The 18,681-nt window shown below is 46.7% G+C and overlaps 1 protein-coding gene across 2 annotated transcripts in view; it reads right to left on the bottom strand.

Moving 5' to 3' along the window:
• PHEX (phosphate regulating endopeptidase homolog, X-linked) overlaps nucleotides 1-18,681 on the bottom strand; it is a 162,415-nt gene that overhangs the window by 93,311 nt on the left and 50,423 nt on the right. For both annotated transcript variants that reach the window (XM_004689912.2, XM_012730278.1), the window contains exons 10-11: nucleotides 15,653-15,746; nucleotides 12,878-13,006 (exon numbers count right to left, since the gene is read on the bottom strand). In XM_004689912.2, coding sequence (XP_004689969.1) covers nucleotides 12,878-13,006; nucleotides 15,653-15,746 — 223 coding nt within the window. The remainder of the gene's footprint in view (nucleotides 1-12,877; nucleotides 13,007-15,652; nucleotides 15,747-18,681) is intronic.

Raw genomic sequence — 18,681 nt, 5'->3', positions numbered from 1 at the left:
ACCCACCTGCACCACCTGGTTAGTGAACATGGTAAATGGAAACTATCAACAATGTCTGAGGCTATCCCTGAAGAGAAAAGCTGCAACCTGGCCGTAGTTCTTCAGACTTTTCTATCTGGCAACTGTCACTTTACTAGACATACAGGTATAAAATAAATCACCGCACTAATAAATTTCAAATATGTGCTGATTCATTATTCATACTGTAACTTTTTTTTAATGAGTCTGTGTTGGGGGCCCTGTAAACCCATAATGGAATTAAAATATGAAGGAAAGAGACCCTTATTGAGAGGGGGAATGTGATAAGAACAAAGGCAGCTACACAAAGCTGAGGCCAAGTGAGCAAAGAAAATAAATCATACAAGTTTGTCAGGATTTCCAAACTCGCATAAGTATTAAACATGGTGACAGAGAAAACGGCCATAACTTATTCAGGCCCCATCATGCTATGAGCATGTTATTCGGGGGGTGGGGTTAGCAGGTTCTTCATCAAAAAGCTAAGACCAGGGTGGAGGTAATAAGGTGAAACTCATATGCACTGAGTATGAACAGGTCCACTATGTTGTCATATTATAACTTGTCTTTTCCTGCCCACTTTCCCGCTCCAAAAGGGAGTGGATCCGAGTCGATATTTCCATGCCAACTGGTCTCATAAGGTCCCGGCTTTTAGCTGGGTACATCACCCCCCCCCACCCCATTCGCCCCCAGCAAGTAACTCCCCCTGATCACTTCCCCACTTCAGCCCTGCTGGAGAGCAAAACTGCTTCCTTTCAGTGAATAAATCTCAGTCCCAGGTCTTCCCAGTCCACAGGTCTGATGGGATGGGCATGACAAGTCTGTCAAACAAGACAGCAAAGGCCAGCATGTCCCACGTTCCCAGAGCCACAGACAATAAACCAGAAGGGATTCAATGGTCCTTTTCCCGGCAGCCCCCTGAAGTCAAAGGCACGTGTACTGTCCACACTTCCTTCTTTCAAAAAGACTTCGCTATCTGAATCGCACCTTTTGCAGGGCATCTTTTACCAAATATTGCTTTCAAAGAGCTGTCAAGAGCCCTCCGAGGTGGGGCAGCGGGTTAAAGCACAGCACTGAGAAGCTAAAGCCACTTCCGCAGGAGTTCGATTCCCACCCCGGAGGTGACCACATGGTGCGGCAGACCTCTCCTGACCTGCCCGCAGCTCCCCTCAGCAGTGGACTTCGTCAGTTGGTCTGTTCTGCTCCCCACTCTATTCTCTGGTGAAGTCTCTCACTGCCCCTGCACCTCTGGCCTGTACCCCATAAATAATAAATAAATAAATCTTAAAAAAAAAAAAAGAGCTGTCAAGGTTGGGGTCTGGTGACATTGTTGTAACAGGATCTGGCCCTAGATTGTTGGGAGATCTGGATCTGTTAGAGAAATTCTACATTGCTCCTTGAGTAGGTAATGAAACTCTCCTGGGAGCCAGATTTAACATTAAATGGTAGGGCAAGTTCTGGAACATGGTCAGGGCACTAAATGCCATTCAAAGAATCTTTATCCCAGCAAAAGCTACCTCACCAGGCAAGGCTGGGGGCAGAATAATGGCAAGCCCCAGCCCCAAGCACCTCCCTCCCTCCCTCCCTAGAAGAAACTAGAAAGAGAAGATGTCGAGGCAGGACAGTCACCACAGCCCGCCAGGCCTCGGCAGGTGAGAAGCTCTCTTCCTCATCCACGCATGCGCAGCACACAGGCACGACAGTGGCTAAGGACAGACCTTCCACAATGTCGGCACTGGGCCTTCCTAAAATGTGTCATTTTGACATGTGAATTATTGTCGGCTAAGGCGCAATCGGTGCTAAGGTCAACTGAAGCCCCGTAGGCTCAGGAGAAACTTTTGCCACCCTCTTGATCACCTGAAAGGATGAAGATTAGGAATATGACCCAGAAACTGATTTTTACCCTGTGTGCCGGGGCAAATATCTAATGACACAGCTTGTGACCTTGAGTCCCAGGCCCCTACCCTCCTCCTTACTTCGGGATCCACATTTCGTTACTTTCAAATCTACAGCTACATATATGCTTGCGGTCAAACTGACTCTCTTCTATGAATCTGTTGTTCCTTTGATTGCTCCACTGAGATGAACTCAAGGGGGCGGGGACAGGCCTTATTTCCGCCCCTACAGCTGCTAACATGCACGGGGCCTGTGTTCAGCCTTCTCTGGAGATGACCCCATTCAACCCGCAGCCCAGACCAAGGAGGTAGGTGGTGTTGGTGCCCTGCCTGGGCGTCATGCCGGGGTGGCATCCATCCGCATCCTCCCTTCCTTCCTTTCCCCGTGCCCTTTGCTGGACTCTACAGTTCTGCCTCCGAACATGCAGACTCAATTTTTCTGCTCCTTCCATCTAGCTTGGCCTTGAGGTTTGCTTTGGCCAACAGAATGCAGACATGACATTGTGCCAGCTATGCCTGGGCCTAGGAGGCCTCGAGTTTCCTCTTGCTCACTTGCACCTCTGCCATCTCTTTGGGGACATGCCCAGGCTAGTCGGGTGAAGAAAGTAAAACTCCTGGATCAGAGCCCAGTCATTGCCATCAGCTCTGGGAAGCCAACCTAGACCTGCCAACCCCCAGACTTTCGAGAAACTCAGCCAAAATACGCAGGCCTGCCCAGGGGACCACCGGCGAATCCAGATGCATCAGCAATCACTGCTTCTGTGGAAAGGCCACTGAGGCTTCGCGACTGTTATGTAGCATCGCTGTGACAACACAAACTGGCGCACCACGTACAAACAGAAAGACAGGAGCAAAGAGCCGAACTCCGGCACCCGACTGGTAAGCATAGTCGGTCTATGAGATGCTAATGCAACTCTGCAGGAAAGTCGATGTAATTTCTAAGGTCAATAGTTTATAACTGTATTTCAAACACCCTTCAAAACCCAAATCATTTTGGTGTGCCTTCATTCAGCCAGGTCTTCGGCAAAGACCCAAAGAGGCCTTTGAGATCTCAGCTAACACCACTGAGGAGACAGAGAAAAACAGGGACACTCGGCAGGCAGGGAGAAGGGCCTGCGCTGGCATGACCTGTGTCCATGGCCACGCTGTGCAATGGCCACGCGGAAAGCAGCGCTCGGGAGTAGCAGCGCCCCGAGGGACGAAGAAGCCTCAGCCCAAGGGCGTCACGGTAATGCAGTTGACTTTCATCTGACTTCTGCCACCAGCACAGTTACATCTCATTTACTCAGCCACGGAGAGAAACGGTGAGCGGGGGAATTAGGGAACTTGAATATGAATGGTAGTACATCAATTCAATTATCTTGGCTCACTAATGAGGTGATCTCCTAGTGGATGGAGGTTGCAAGTTCAAGCTCCCACACTGAATTGGACCCATGTGGGTACTTAAGTCCTTGGCACCAGCTGCAACAGTATGGGGTGGGAGGGGAAATCTGCTCTTGGGGTAAGAAATATCCCCAGAATTGCTCACACAGAGCAGCTCGGCGCATGGGAAAGTCATCTGTGGCATGGCTTGAGGACATAAGCAATGTTGTTACCGTGATGGAAAAAAAAAGCACAAGTAGATGAAGTTTTAATTCCTTACTTAGTAAAGTCTAACGGTGAAGTGTAATAAGAAAAAAATAGTTGTTCTCTGTAACTCTCTTTTTTTTTAAGATTTTATTTATTTATGTTTTTATGCATATAAGAACTGGGGAGCAGGCCAGAGGTGTGGGGGCTGAGAGGATTCACCAGAGACAGAGTGGGGAGCAGAGCAGGTGGGGGCCAAAGCAAGCCTCGATGAAAGGCGCAGAAAAATCGAGTCTGTGCTCCCCACTCTGCTCCGCTCTCTGTCTCTGATGGAACTCAGGCCATCATGGTTACGGTGGTAGCGCTGAGCCTTATGCCCTAGGCCACCACCAGGAAGGCCCTGTAGCTAACTTAACTTTCTTTATACAGAGTGTTTTAATGTTTAACAAGAGATCCACGACTTTAGCCTTGAATTGAGGGTTGGCAAAGACTTTGTTGACCAAACTTTAATCAGTTTGAAAGTTTCAGAATAGGCCTCCCCAAGAGGGACCACTGTGGTACATGGATTATTTCAAGCTGAGGTCAGTGAAGGCCCTGGAGATGCACCGGAAGCTACCTCGAAGAATGAAATGGAGGGTCTTCCCCAGAATGCGACTTATCGCCAAGGATAACCTTGCTGTCTCAATAACCTCTCCATACAGAGGGCAAACAACTCATTATACACCATCTGCTGCAATTCCTCGTGTGAGTCGTCCTGTTTCCTTGAAGCCCAGGCCCCTGGCCCGTTCCTCAGCTCACAGTCTATACCCTCATTTTACCTTTCCTTCCTCAGAGCCCTCAATTGTACCTGTGCTCCCCCTATGTAGGAAATTACACTGTTACACTGTTGTTGTTTTTTTTTCTTCTACTACTACTGATCTGTCTGGTGTTAACTTGATTATTTGACCAGCCTGAAAAGCATCCAGAGACTGGGAGGGATTCTCTGGCCTCCCCTAATCTCTTCAAAATTTCTTCCTCAGCCTTGACCTTGGCCCATCGAGTCTTTGCTGGGCCTGCCTAGCCCAGTCTTGGCAAGAATTCTGCTTAGGTCACTTTAGAGAGAACACCCCACCCTTGATTTCTGAGCACCCCCCTAACTGATCCAACTCTTCCTCTCCTATCCTTGGTATCTGATCGCTGTGGTGTCTTCTCTTAATAGTTTTCCATCCACGAGCCCACCCTGCCCCTGCCCCTGTTCAGCTGACCATGAATCCCCAGCTGTCCTTTCTGTGTTCAGACGCAGCCCACTCTCTCCCCTACTGTGAGAGGCTCGACACCTTTTGCAGCAGTCCCAAATAAAATCTTCCTTACCATTTCAACAAGCATCAGAATAAGTTCTTCTTTAACAGGGTCCACCCTGTCAACACAATACAGAAAATTCAAGGAAACTGGAAAAAAAAATCCCTGGTGTCAGCACTGAGATATATAAAAGGTTTGAGAACACGGTGTCTATAACAAAACCGAACGACAAGAGTTTAATCGGGAGAACTTAGCTCAGCCAAAATGTCGAAGTGGGAACTCCAACACCACTGAATTTTATGGAAACCACCGATACAGCGGGTTTCTTTTTTTCTTTTTTCGAGTCAACACTTAATAGAAAATTGTTCTCTGTCCTATCTCTTCACATTTCTGTCTCAGTAACTAAAGAATGGTCAGCACTTTTAAAAGTCATCTTTGATGAGGAATCTTATATACTTGGGTCTGAAGCACCAGGCCTTGCCACTACCTGCCACTTCAACATGTGAATCATTTCAAGCTAAGATCAAGCAAGAGCCTGCAGGCTCAAGAGAAAATTGGGGGTATTCCCCAGATTTAGGGTTATCTCCAAAAATAAACTTTCGGTCAGGAAAATCTCTCCATGGCAGAGCAAACACCTGGGTACAGAGAACCTGGGTCTCCGGCCATGAGCCCCATTCTCCTGCGGCCCCTTCTCGCCTGATAAAGGCCAGGCATTGACCCACTTACTGTCGCATTTCCATCCATGTAGACTCTCCACACAGGTGTAATTATTAACTTTGTCCTTTCCTCACACTAATCGGTCTGATGCTAATTTGATTGCTCAACCAGCCTCAGAAGAACCGAGAGAAGTGGGGGGCCATTTCCCAACTGCCCCTACAGGTCACCATTCCAAACATCCAGGATCACGCCTCAGAATCACTGTAAATTCAGATGGGTGTGTGGACCACACCAAAGAAATACCCAGAAGGTTGGGCTTAGACAAAATCTCTGATAATCAACTGGTTTCCTGCTGTTCCCCACTTCTGAGAACTATATGAACACAAAAATGCAATGTCAACTAGTTGGCTATAAAGCTGATGACGCTTTCACAGTATGCCATGAAAATATTGAAATACTAGAAGCAAAATCTATTCCAGCTATGCCCTAGCCCCAAAATGCTAACAAATAGGAAATGAGTGGCTTTTATTTTTATATGATCTTAATATTAGAACAAGGAACTTCCTGATAAGGGTGAATTAGTAATAGGACAAGCCCCTGAGAAAGTGCTTCATTAAAACTGGCTTCCTCAAGCTTGTCACAAAATTAGTGAAGATTCAAGTGTTGTTTTTTGGTTTTTTTTCCAGAAAAGCCAGCGAGCAGAGGACGCTTGACATTGGACTACCTGCGCTCAACTCACACCCACACCACCGCTGCTAGGCTCACGACGTTGGGGAACGCCATTCAGTGCGTCTGTTTCCACATCTGGAAAATGAGCAATTAGCAGACTTTTCTACAAAGACTGAGTGAACGCACTGAAAGCACCTGGAAGAGTGTCAGGTACCTGGTGAAACCTCAGTAAAAGGCAGCTTTCTTACCACACTGCCAGATTTTACAAACATACCCTGGCCGTCACCTTCACATGGGTATGGATTTGGGGCATTTACTCAGTCAGACACAAAGTATCAGGAATGATGAAAAGTCAATGGAAGTGAAAAATAGCAAGTGATAACTTGAGAGGTCCCCCCTTTCGACAAGCATGCCCTCACCCTCATCCGGGTCAGGAACATACAGCCCTGGGCTGGTCGTGGTCACAGTGAGCTGAGTGCATCACCTCTGCACATACCGAGGCTACATCAGGCATCCCCTGAGGGGCTCCACTTCCACTGCCTGTGTATAACTGCACAAAAGCAGCCTGCTAAACGGTTCGCCGATATACCGTATTTTTTTTTAAAGATTTTATTTATTTATTTGTGCATACAGAACTGGGGTACAGACCAGAGCTCAGGGGCGGTGAGAGGCTTCACCAGAGACAGAATGGGGAATAGAACAGGCAGATGGACGAAGTACACTGCTGAGGGGAGCAGCGGGCGGGTCAGGAGAGGTCTGCCACGCCATGTGGTCACCTCCAGGGCAGGCGGGAATCGAACTCATGTGGAAGTGGCTTTAGATTCTCAGTGCTGTGCTTTAACCCGCTGTGCCACCAGGGAGGGCCGATATACCGTATTTTTCAACTACACAACATCTTCTCCTGAACAAGATTTAAAATTAAAGAAATTCTCTGACAGACAAGGTTCCAGTTTTTTTGTTTGTTTGTTTGTTTCTGGTTTTGGTTTTGGTTCTTAAGATGGGGGAGGGAGAGAAAGCTTTTGTAAAAGGCATAAAGGTATCCTCAGGAAATATTTAGTTTGGCCTCCAAAGCACTGGCCATGATTTAAAATGTGGGAGATTTTACATAAAAAAATCCATTTCTGACTTCTCTCTCTCAAAAAAAAGAAAGCAAACAAACAAAACCCCAGAGCCCTAGGCGGCCCGGGCAGGCATTCTGCAGGAAAGCAGCCTGAGCTGAATCCTGGAGGGCCCATTCCCTCCTACCCACACCACAGTACCCCAGACACCAGACCCAGACAGCACTGCTCCTTCCTGACTGGCCCTGGCTGTTGCCAACACCCAGCCGGCTTTTCCTCCTGTGCCTGGCCAGGGACTGAGGAGCCCGCAGTCCTCAGGGACGGCCCTCAGGACGGCCATCCTGAACTGGAAGCGTCCCCCTTCCTTTCTTTAAACAGACGCTGGCCAAGGTGGCAGCCACACCTGCCACCGAACAGTTGAAATGTGGCTGCAGACGAGTTAGTAGGGTAAAACAGACATGTGACTTCAAAGACAGTGTGACATAAAGCATATAAATCCTCAGTGAATAACTTCTATGAATTCCTTATGGAGATAATCATCTTTAGCAACAGAAATATCTTCAGATACAGTTTAACCACAGATAGTTAAGCTCTTTAGATAGGGTTAAAATTCATTAAATGGTTAAGCTTCATTAAATGCAGGGTGAAAATTAACGTTCATTTTAACGTCACCTGCTTCCGTGTACCTCTGAAATGAGGCTACCTCTAAGTGTCCAGTGGCATAGGCGGTCCATACTCACATTCTACCGGCTAGTGCTACTTTCGGTGCCGAGGGCACCCGCTGCCCACCTACTTCTGCAGGTCTCTAGAGTAAGGCGCGGGCAGTCCCACAGGGGATGAAGGCCCTGGCTCACTACGTGAAAGGCAGGAGAATGTTCCATATGATCCCCTTTAGGTGGCTTTCAAGTGAAGAGCTCTCCTTTTCCCACGCATTCTTTCCATCTCTAAGGACATTTGTAAGCACATAGTTGCGTGCAAGGAGTATGAGTGTGTCTGTGTGGACCTGTGTCCTGCACACACTTGCACAGAGGAGGCATAAGGAGCTGAGTGGTTTCCTGGTGAAAAGGAAGCCTCTACGCGAGCAGGTGTGGGGAGGTGGTGCTTTCTCCTCTGCAAAGAAAACCTTCGCGGCACTGCTGTCTCAGTCAGTCTCTGAACTCAGGATGCCAACCAGAAGCAGCTGGGTCTCCCCACCCCACGCCCCATTAGGAGGCTACAGAAACAGATGCTGAGGAAAGCAGGTCCCTTGGAAGAACCTAGGTACTGTTTCCAAAGGAAAACTAAATATTTCAGGGGAACACCTCCCTTCCTCCCTCTCTTGGCTGCGAGAGAGGTTTAGGGTTTAGCCCAGTCCATTTAGACCACTCAGAATCCCTGAAGTGATTACCTGCACAAATGCAACAGGTTTTAGTCAGGGAAGTGCTTTGAGCCTGAGGCCTGCCCTGCCCACAGGAATCACCAAGGTTGGGTCTGGTGGGGTGGGGGTGGGACTGGGGGGATGTGGTTACAAACAGATGAGCAAAGTCAAGGCCTTGCAACGAAATTCTGCATTCTGACAAGGCCCACCTGTACACACTGCAGATTGAGGAGTACCTGAAGTTTAACCTTCTGGCTGTATTCATTTGTTTAACAACTTTTTTCATAAACAAAATGGCAGCCTTTCCTCTCAGTCTCTGGAATTTGTCTCCTTGGGGATTTTCTGTTTTCCTTTTCCTTTGGACTATAGCTTAATAATATGGGATGTTTTTCAAGTAAATCAGTGGTTCCAGGTGGTTCTTGGATGGGAGCCCTGTAACAAAGCTATGAAAAACCAGACATTTCTCTTAAAAGTTTCCAGCTTAAGTATTCCCTGAGGTAAATAGCTTCAACACTGGGGAGGCAAATAACTTTATGTAAAATACATGAGAGTCTGTGAGACTATCAAACTACTTCCACCTCCACATATATCAAACAAAAGGGGAAACTGCCCAAGTCAACTTCATTTCAGAATGTCACACCCTGACAGATGAAAAAGAGATTTTCACACCAAAACTGAGAAAAACAAATTAATCCACATACCTTTCATATTATTTAAAATTCTACTGCCCCCCAAAAAAATCCCCTGCTATAAAAAAAATAAAAACACCTCCATCATCCCTCAGTGTCCTTCCCAGAGCTTATAATATCACCACTGGGAATATCTGATAAATTCTTACTCCATCTACTCTGACCGCAGAGTGAAAGAAAATACACATTGGGAATACTGAATATTGGAAACAAGGCATTAATTCTTCAGTGGAATTACTCGCAAGAAGACAACTTTCAAATATAAAGTCTTAGGCTTGGCAGAAAATTCTCCAACATATCAAGAAACCGCCAAAATAAATGACTACAGGCACTGTGTACTGAGACCTATGACATCCCAGAACAAACTTCAGCACATGGTGCATGATGCCAGGCAGTGCTGAGTGTGATGCAGCAGCCCAGGAAACCACCCGCGTGACTGTTCATCAGTGAACAGAATTTTGTTATGTCTTTGCCTTTAAATTCAGTGTTTATGGTCACCACCACCACCCCTCATCCGTGCTGCTCTCGGACTTGTGTCTGATCCACGACAATGGAATATTATTCAACGGTCATGCCTAGATATGTTGCTTCACGCCCTTTGTAAAATATAATACATCGCAAAGGAAAATGCAAGCCAAAGGAACCAGGCTCAATCCAAATGGCTAAATCACAACATGCCCCCCTCCAGTGCAGCTGAAGCATGCAGAACAGGCTGCCTACTAGGAGAGTCTCTTCCAGCGCTCACCTGACACTACAGCCGTAAGAGTCCCCGCACGCTACTCACCACCCCCACCCCCACCCCCGCCGTCTGGAAACCAACCAGTGTGTGCCTTCTTCTCTTCTCTCCTGCACCTGTCAACACCCGCTGCTCAGCCTCCCCTCCCATTTGGTGACCTTTCTGCCCAGTTCACCGAGACAAGGAAAGAATTCAAAGAGAAGGCCCACCAACTTCACCGCCATGGCGACCTACCCACCTGCCAGCCTCGGCACCGTGTGGCCCTAAAGGAATCATCTAGACTTTCTCTAACGCCAGTTCCTCACATGTGCACTAGACAGCCCCCCCCTTTTGTCACCCCTAGGATGTTATTCCAGCAATTCCTCTCCTCTCCCACACCACCAATTTCCCCTGCTTCCACGGGATATAAACATGCTAGGTCTCCCATCTTGGGAAGAACCTTCTTTGACTGCAGCTCCACCTCTTTCCACTACTCCACTTTCCAGAAAAGCCTATTTTTTAAATGTGTCTTTGCTAACTGTTTCTAGGAACTCAGCTTCCATTCACCCTCAAACCCTTCTCCCCCCAATCCAACCTTCATTCCCACAACTTCGCCAAAACAGTTCTCACCGATGAAAACATGCTGCTAACCAGTGGTCCAGCTAACCCAATAATCCATTGCAAAATCCAATAATCAATTCTCATTCCTCATCGAACTCAGCAGCAATTGACATAGGTGGGTACTTCCTCCTCTTGATTTACTTCCTTCACTTGGCTCTAGGACGTCCTCTCGGTTTTCTACCACCTAAAACTGGTCACTGCCGCTCCATCTCAGCTAGTTCCTCCTCCTTTTGCCAATCCAATGCCTTGCCCTCAATGCCCCATTCTCTGCCCTACATTCACTCCCCTTAGAAATCTTACCTTGTCTTAGGTACTGATAATTTCCAAGTGTCTGTCTTTAGCCCTGACCTCTGTTCTGAACTCCAGACTGTTTTGAGCTACTCCTTGACTTCTCCACTTGGAAGTCTGATAACATCTCAAATTCAACGCAGTCAAAACTAAACTCCTGAGCATTCTACCAAATCTGGTTCTAGCCCCACCCCCAGAATTCCCCCTCACAGTTAACGGCAACTCTGTATATCCATCTCCCTAGATTCAAGACCCTTACTCTCTGGTCCTCAAGGCCCTTACTCTCTGATCCTTCATCCAACGTGTCATCAAATCATGTTGCTTCTACCCTTCACAATGTACTCAGAACCCAACCCCCTCTCACAACTTCCATTGCTATCACTTGGTCCAAGCCACTATCATCGTTGGCCTGGTCCCTCCAATAATCCAACTGGTCTCCCAAAGTCTATCCTTGACACCCTACAGTCTCTTGTCAACACAGCAGCCCAGATGATCCAGTCAACACTAGTACATCACATGATGCCTCTGCTAAAAAACCTTCATTAGCTCTCCTCTTCACTCAGGGTAAAAATCAGTGTCCTCAGAGTGACCTACAGAGTCTTACACGTGGTCACTATCTGTTACTGCTCCAACTTCCCTGTGACTCCTGTAGCACATCAAGTACATTGCTCCCTGGGGCTTTTGCACTAGTAGCTGTTCCTTCTGCCTAGACCACTCTGTCCCCAAAATATCTGCCATATCTAGTTCTTTCTCCACCTTCAAATCTTTGCCAACTCTTCATAGGGAGGCTTTCCGTGACCATCCTATGTGATCCTACAATGCACCACACACACCCCAGCCCTTCCAGCACCTCAGATTCTACTTTCCCTGATGTCATTTTCCTGTTTCCCCCGACACACTTGTTAATGCATGCTTACATGGATTTGTCATTGCTTTCTCCCATGAGAATGCCAGCTCAAGAAGGTCAGGGATCTTTGTCTATTCTGCTCTTTTCTGTCCTCTGAGGGCCTAGAACAGTACCTGGCCTGTAAAAGGCATTCAGTAAAAAATTGTTGACTACATGCATGAAACTAAACCTCAGCTTTCTTTAGTGGTGTACCTGGCTGGGCCACTCTTGTCACTGCAGCAATTACAAATGGCCAAGAATCATTTCATGAGTGTAACAAAGGTCATTACACTGCTCTTTCCACTTTGGTATGTTTAAAATTGCCCAAAATGAAAGGATTTTTTTGGCTCTCCCTGGTGGCAAAACGGGTTAAAATACAGCACTACAAGCTAGCCGCAGACACTTTAGTGCAAGTTCAATCCCCAGCCCCGGAGCTGACCCACAAGGTGCAGCAGACCTCTCCTGTCTCACACACTGCTCCTCAGCAGTGTACTTCATCAATCTGCCTGTTCTGCTCCCTGCTCTATCTCTGGCGAATCCTCTCAGCACCCCTGCACCTCTGGACAATACCACAGTTCTAGCTGAATAATTAATTAATTAATTAATTAAAAAGAGTATTTTAAAAAAAGAAAGGATTTTTTTTACATTTATTTTTCTAAAAAAAAACAGTGTTCCTCTGAAATAAATGTCATCCATTTTCAAAAAAACAGTACAAGAGAGGAAATTCTACATTTTATTTCTATTTCAAAGTCATTTAATAGTCATCAAATATATTGTAAATGACTTCGTCTCTGGGTTGCTGGCATCCTCATCTCTGAAACAGAGACCTGACCAGAACATGTCTGCCTTTTGTAACGACAATGGTTCAAGTATCTAATCATAAAACCATCTAGCCCGTTTTTCCTAACACTGACTTTGTACATTTAACCTGCCCAGGAGAACTTCCAGTTCTTGATGGCATGCGCTCATGCTTGTTTTCTCGCTCCTAATTTTCACAACTTCATTCTACATCTGGGAGCATTTGAGACTGCATGTTTAATTCCTGTGGCACTACAAGCATCCCTCTCTGAAGCAACCCTATTATCTGGGTCCACAGCTCGCAGCACAAGAAGGCTGACAGGCAGGCTGACAGTCAGCTGTGATTTGACACCATCACGTTTTCCAGCTGGGGAGCACCACTTACCATCACTTTCTTATCTTCCTGGAAGTGCACATCCACAAACATTTTTCCAGCAACATAAGGGAGGGCGCTTTCGATAAAGTTCACACATTTGTCCCACTGAGGCAACAGAGTTGTGGTCCCTTGGATTACCTGTGGGCGAGAACCCGTCCAGATTGAGCTTCACTTGGACAATACCCATGGCAAAAAAAAAAATTCAAACTGAAGAAAACAGTCTACAAAACAGTGAGCACCTCAGCCTGTACGTGTAGAGCCAAAAGTGAAAGTAGATGAGGAAAAAATTGCTGCTGGACACATTTAAAACTAAATGAAAATATGTTGACAGTGGGAAATAAATGTGTTTTCTCTTTTCCTTACAATTTTCCCCATTAAACAAAGGATGGGGATAACACAGTGACTTTTCTGCAGTCAGCAGGGACATGAGAGAATGCAGCCCAGGTATCCAGGTTGTACTTAATACTTATTAAAAACGAGGCCCTCCCTGGTGGCCCAGCGGGTTGGAGCCCTGCACTGCGAAGCTAAGCCAAGCTGTGGCTGCTTCAGTGCAAGTTCGATCCCCGCCCCGGAGGTGACCCACATGGCACAGCAGACCTCTCCTGTCTCTCTCACTGCTCCCCTCAGCAGTGCACTTCAGTCGATCTGCCTGTTCTGCTCCCCACTCTGTCTCTGGGGAATCTTCTCACCACCCCTGCACCTCTGGCTTATACCCCATTTCTGTACGCATAAATAAATAAAATCTTAAAGAAAATGAAACCTCCACCAGGTTCAATAACCAATGAGTCGTTAAAGTCGCTGGCCAACAAGGGTTTCCTTGCTCGAAATGAGGCAGACCAGGAAAGCACAGCTCATCGTGAACAACCCAGGGAGCACACTGAGTGGCAGCGCAAAGGACACACTGGCACCAAGGGGGAAACAGATGTAAACGTTTCTCCCATCTGTCCCACTTAAACCATTACAAGAAAACATTTACAAACAAGTACTTTCCAAAGCAAAAGTCAAAGGTTTGCTCTTGTGATGAAAGCAAAGAAATAGATATTAAGTTGTCCTGGGAGGATAGGAGCGGGGAGCACTGAAAACGCAAAGTGCAGTCAGGCAACGAGGGTGGCGTCCCTTGCTCAGCGTTAGACCAGGTTGTTGGCACAGGGTGACTGGGATTAACTCTTAAGCTCCTCTAGCCTTCCCCGCCTCCAAAACACAACCCTTCTTGGTGGTAATGAATGCCATCTATTTTTAAAGCATCTAGAGAAAGAGATTCTACAACACTCTTCAGCAATTCAGTATTATACTTAGACTTTATGCTCAAGAAACATCCCCTCAGACCTAACCTGGGATTTTCACACACTGCGCAGTGGGGCCGGGCGGGGGCGGGAGCAGGACGCCATGCTTTATGGGATCCATAGCAGACAAATACACACACTCCACTTGTTCTGTAGCTTGGCCCTTTGACATGACCTCAATATAATAGCTGCTTTATGTCGTTCTCTATAAAGTTCAATATTCTAATTTAAAAGGCCAAAAGGTCTCTGGAAATAATTGTGTTATTCTCCTCAAGAGTAATGGCCATTAAGAATTTCTGTGCTTACCAGTTTATCTAATAACTAAAATGTCTGTTCAATGAAATGAAAGCTAATAAAATTTGTCATTCACTGAAATTCAAAGTGAAGGAAAATTAACTTATTTTAGTCAAAATATCTTTAACATGTAAAAAAAAAAAAGCCACAAAATCCCATCTGATCTTTAATGATCAGAGCATCACTCAGACAAAAGCTTCTGAAACAAAGACCAGAGTAGCACAAGAAGGGAACAAGACAGGGAGAGAAATAAAAGGCAGTGACAGGAGATGGGGGAGGAAAAAGGAGTTGCAGCTTGAGTGCAGTCTCAGAAGGAGACTAAATGTGGGCCTCTTTCGCTTAAAGAATTAGGACGCTTGCACAGATTGAATATCAAGGGTAAGTTGAAGACAAAATTCTATCCCTCAATTAAAGATGAAACTTTACCATCTAACAAATCTATGGTGTACATGTTGAACATTAAGAATACTGAAAATGAAGGATAGTTACAAATACATCACTAAGAATTGTTGAAAGTAGAGTTATGGTGACCCCCTGAAAAACACTGAAAGACCCCCTGAAAGATATTTTGACTAAAATAAGTTAATTTTCCTTCACTTTGAATTTCAGTGAATGACAAATTTTATTAGCTTTCATTTCATTGAACAGACATTTTAGTTATTCAGCTGATAAAGGAGGACAGGAAAAGTCACAGGGTGTTCCCACGCAACGTCCTAATTACCTGTAAGGCCCCCTCAAAGTCGGGCCTGACAGGAGAAAGACAGATACTGCACAGTGTCACTTACGTGTGAAATATAGAAAAACCCAAAGCCAAACTAAAAAAAACTAACCCTGGACAGCTGACTGTGGAATGGGGAAGGCAGACGAGAACAGGAAGGAGGTAGCACAAGGGGCTATGGTGTGGGCCGCGCGCGGGCCGCTGGGGGCGGCAGCGCCTGAGGGGGGTCGTGCGCAGTCTACTGTGGAAACAACAACGTAGACCACTGTTAACGCCACAAAAAGTATTTAAAAACAGGGCTTGAGTGTACGGTACACTATGTAAGGGTTACACACAATAAAAAGAAAACAGAAAAATCATAGGGTTTCAGCTGCAAAACTGCCTCTGCCCAATTCCTGAAGGCGATTTTTATTGGCTCGGTTCATCTCCAGATGTTCCAGGATGTAACATTACCCACGGATGTAACCATGAAATCTCTTTAAAACTTACCCGCGAGAATTCCAGCCACCTATATTGAAAGCGCCTGCTAAGGTTTGGGATTCTGGAATAAACCATCCTCCACACCAAGTAGTTGGCAATGGTCCTGTGAACAGAGAGAAAGTTGCCCGTTTATTGTGTCCAGATTGATAGCTGCTGCTCAGCAGAGCGCCCTGGGAAACACCGTGGTTGGCAAAGCTCCAGGGAAGGACCTCTTGCTCATACAAAACTGCACAGCTGTCACTTCAGAAAGGACACAGGATGACACAATGTCAACAGGCGCGGCCAGACTGGGCTGGCTTTTCACCACCTACTGCAGAGAGGGAGTGAAGAGCCCAGGTCCAGGCCTCAGTGTGAACAATTTGCTTCCCCTCTCAGGGCCTAGAGTCCACCGTTGGCCACTTTCATGTCAAGAAAGTGTTATACCTTCGAATTTATGAGATGTCTGGATAAAAATGCAGATGTATTCTTTGCCTCTGGCAATGAGCGGCCATGCCCCGGCAAACACGTGATCGAGCTCTGCACCTTGTCCTGTCCTTCCCAGACACGTGAGCCTGTGTGTGGCGCTCTGGCGCTGACTTCATCTTTCCTGTCACACAATGAGGGTGATCCCCACCTTACAGAGTGAGGGTCAAGTCAACAACAAAATGCTTGGCAAAGAGTAAATTCCAGACTTTTTTGCTGCTCCCTTTCAAGCCCAGGAAGAAGCCCCATATGCTCAGGTAGTGTCCATAAAGCATATATTCTTAGAGCCTGTTACACTTTGAAATGTTGCCTTTTTCTGTCAGCAAAGGACTTCCTGATCTCAGAATGATGTGCGACCCGAGTTCATTTCTAACTCGAGACTGATGAATTTTTAATAACCCATCGTCCCCTCCCAGCTGGGCCATTGCCATGGTGACTAATAACACACATTCCTGACATGGCTGTGGGGTCAGCCAGCCATGCGTGAGAGCAGCGTGGCATGGGGATGGAGGCTGCCCGTCGGGAAGTGCTCACACTCACTCGTACACTCGCTCTAACCCGTGGGAGGCTCGTCTGGCAATAGAGTCTGTTTCCGCATAGATAACCCACATCTGTAGAGTCAACTCAATCTACACAGAGCTATGTTAATAAACTGACATAGTAGGAGTGTTTTAACAAACACTGAAATAGACATTTCAAAAGAAAATGAAATAAACATCTTTTCAAACATCTAAATTATTTCTTCATGACACATAATCCACATGGAATTAGGTTCATACAGCCGACACAGCAGCTGCAAACCCACAATTCATACAGTCTTCTTAACTATTCCAAAATGCGTTTGCCCCTAGCCTGGTCCCATCGGGTCTGACCACCATTGTCACACTGTCATCTGGCTAACCAGGATGACACCCCAGAGTGCCAGTCACTGGGTTGGCACTGGTAGTGACAGCTTTTATTCATGTTAGGCCCCTTGTCCTATTTGCAAGGAACAGCCAGATAATACTAAACTTACAGGTGATGGTAAACAGCTCAAGATAGTTTTTAATAGATTGAGTGAAAACAAAACAGTAGAAGTGACCCCCCCCCAACGTGTGCTACACAGATCAAGTCAAGGGTCTATGGACACTACAAGGTAGAACCACTCTATTTTAAAAAAATTACATATAATTGTGTGTGTGTGTATATATGTTATACATACATACATACATACATATACATATATATATATATTCTAAAATTTTCTTCTCAAACCCAGTGGGTCTGGCTGCCGTGTGTGCACCCCCCCAGGGCTCAATGACCACTGCTCTCCTCAGCAAAGTCTGGCCCTCACCCATGCCCTGTTGGGTCACTATAATAAGGGCGCAGTTAAGGTCAGGCCTTTGGCTCACTGGCATTTACATGCCTACTGCTGAACAAGACAAGTGCTCACTGAGCACGTGCCATGAGGAAAGGGGAGACCTGCGTCTCCATTCCGAGACCTTAGACCTGGCCTTCAGACTTCAGCTTGTGCACATCACCAAGTGTCCGCACGAAAGGGACGCACCGCAACTACAGAGGGGCCCTTCGTCAGTCACTCAGCACAGCCTGAGCCGCCCAGGGTCCTGACAGTTGTGGAAAGGTGAGAAAGATACAGTCCCTGGGCTCCTGAGGTGTTAGCTGAGCAGGAAAGATGAGGCAAGAGCACAATTAATCATCTGGCAGACCCCCGTGCCTCAAAATCAGCCAGACTCTTCACAGACGGAGCACACACCGCAAACTGAGGAAGAAAGCAGGTTTCGGGAGAGCAACGGGGCGTGTGGGCTATGCCGAAAGCATGGGGAGGGGGGGTAAAGAAGTGGGGACCATGGCCCTCCCTGGTGGCGCAGCGGTTAAAGCACAGCACTGAGAAGCTAAAGCCGCTTCCGCATGAGTTCGATTCAGACCTGCCCCGGAGGTGACCACATGGTGTGGCAGACCTCTCCTGGCCCGCCTGCTGCTCCCCTCAGCCGTGTACTTCGTTGATCTGCCTGTTCTACTCCCCACTCTGTCTCTGGTGAAGCCACATGGCGCGGCAGACCTCTCCTGACCTGCCCGCTGCTCCCCTCAGCAGTGTACTTCATCCATCTGCCTGTTCTGCTCCCCATTCTTTCTCTGGTGAATCCTCTCACCGCCCCTGTGCTCTGGCATGTATCCCAGTTCTGTATGCACAAATAAATAAATCTTTTAAAAAAATGAGGTAATGTAATGTTGGTTCACAACACTATAACCTAGGGGCACAGATTTGCGCCTCTTCCTATGTCTATCACTGTATCACTGCATCACATCCATCACCAAGGTCCTTGTAGGCCATTGGGATTCCTAGCACTATACTCTTCACCCCAACTTCCCCCTCTGGTAGCCTCAATTCTACAGTCACATCTCTAGGGCTCGTTTGGGGTCACTTTTGTCCATTCCTTTGCTTTTCTTTGGTTTTCTATCCTCCACATATGAGTGAAATCATCTGGTGTTTCTCCTTCAAACTTATTTTCTTTAGCATCATCCTTCCTAATTCCATCCATGTTGTGGCAAATGGCAATATTTCATCTTTTTTTTTT

This window comes from Condylura cristata, unplaced genomic scaffold, assembly GCF_000260355.1.
Source record: "Condylura cristata isolate star-nosed mole 26May11 unplaced genomic scaffold, ConCri1.0 scaffold00027, whole genome shotgun sequence".
In the NCBI taxonomy this organism is placed as follows: Eukaryota; Metazoa; Chordata; class Mammalia; order Eulipotyphla; family Talpidae; genus Condylura; species Condylura cristata.
Note: the sequence above shows the minus strand (reverse complement) of the source record. Positions and strands in the feature narration are given on the sequence as shown.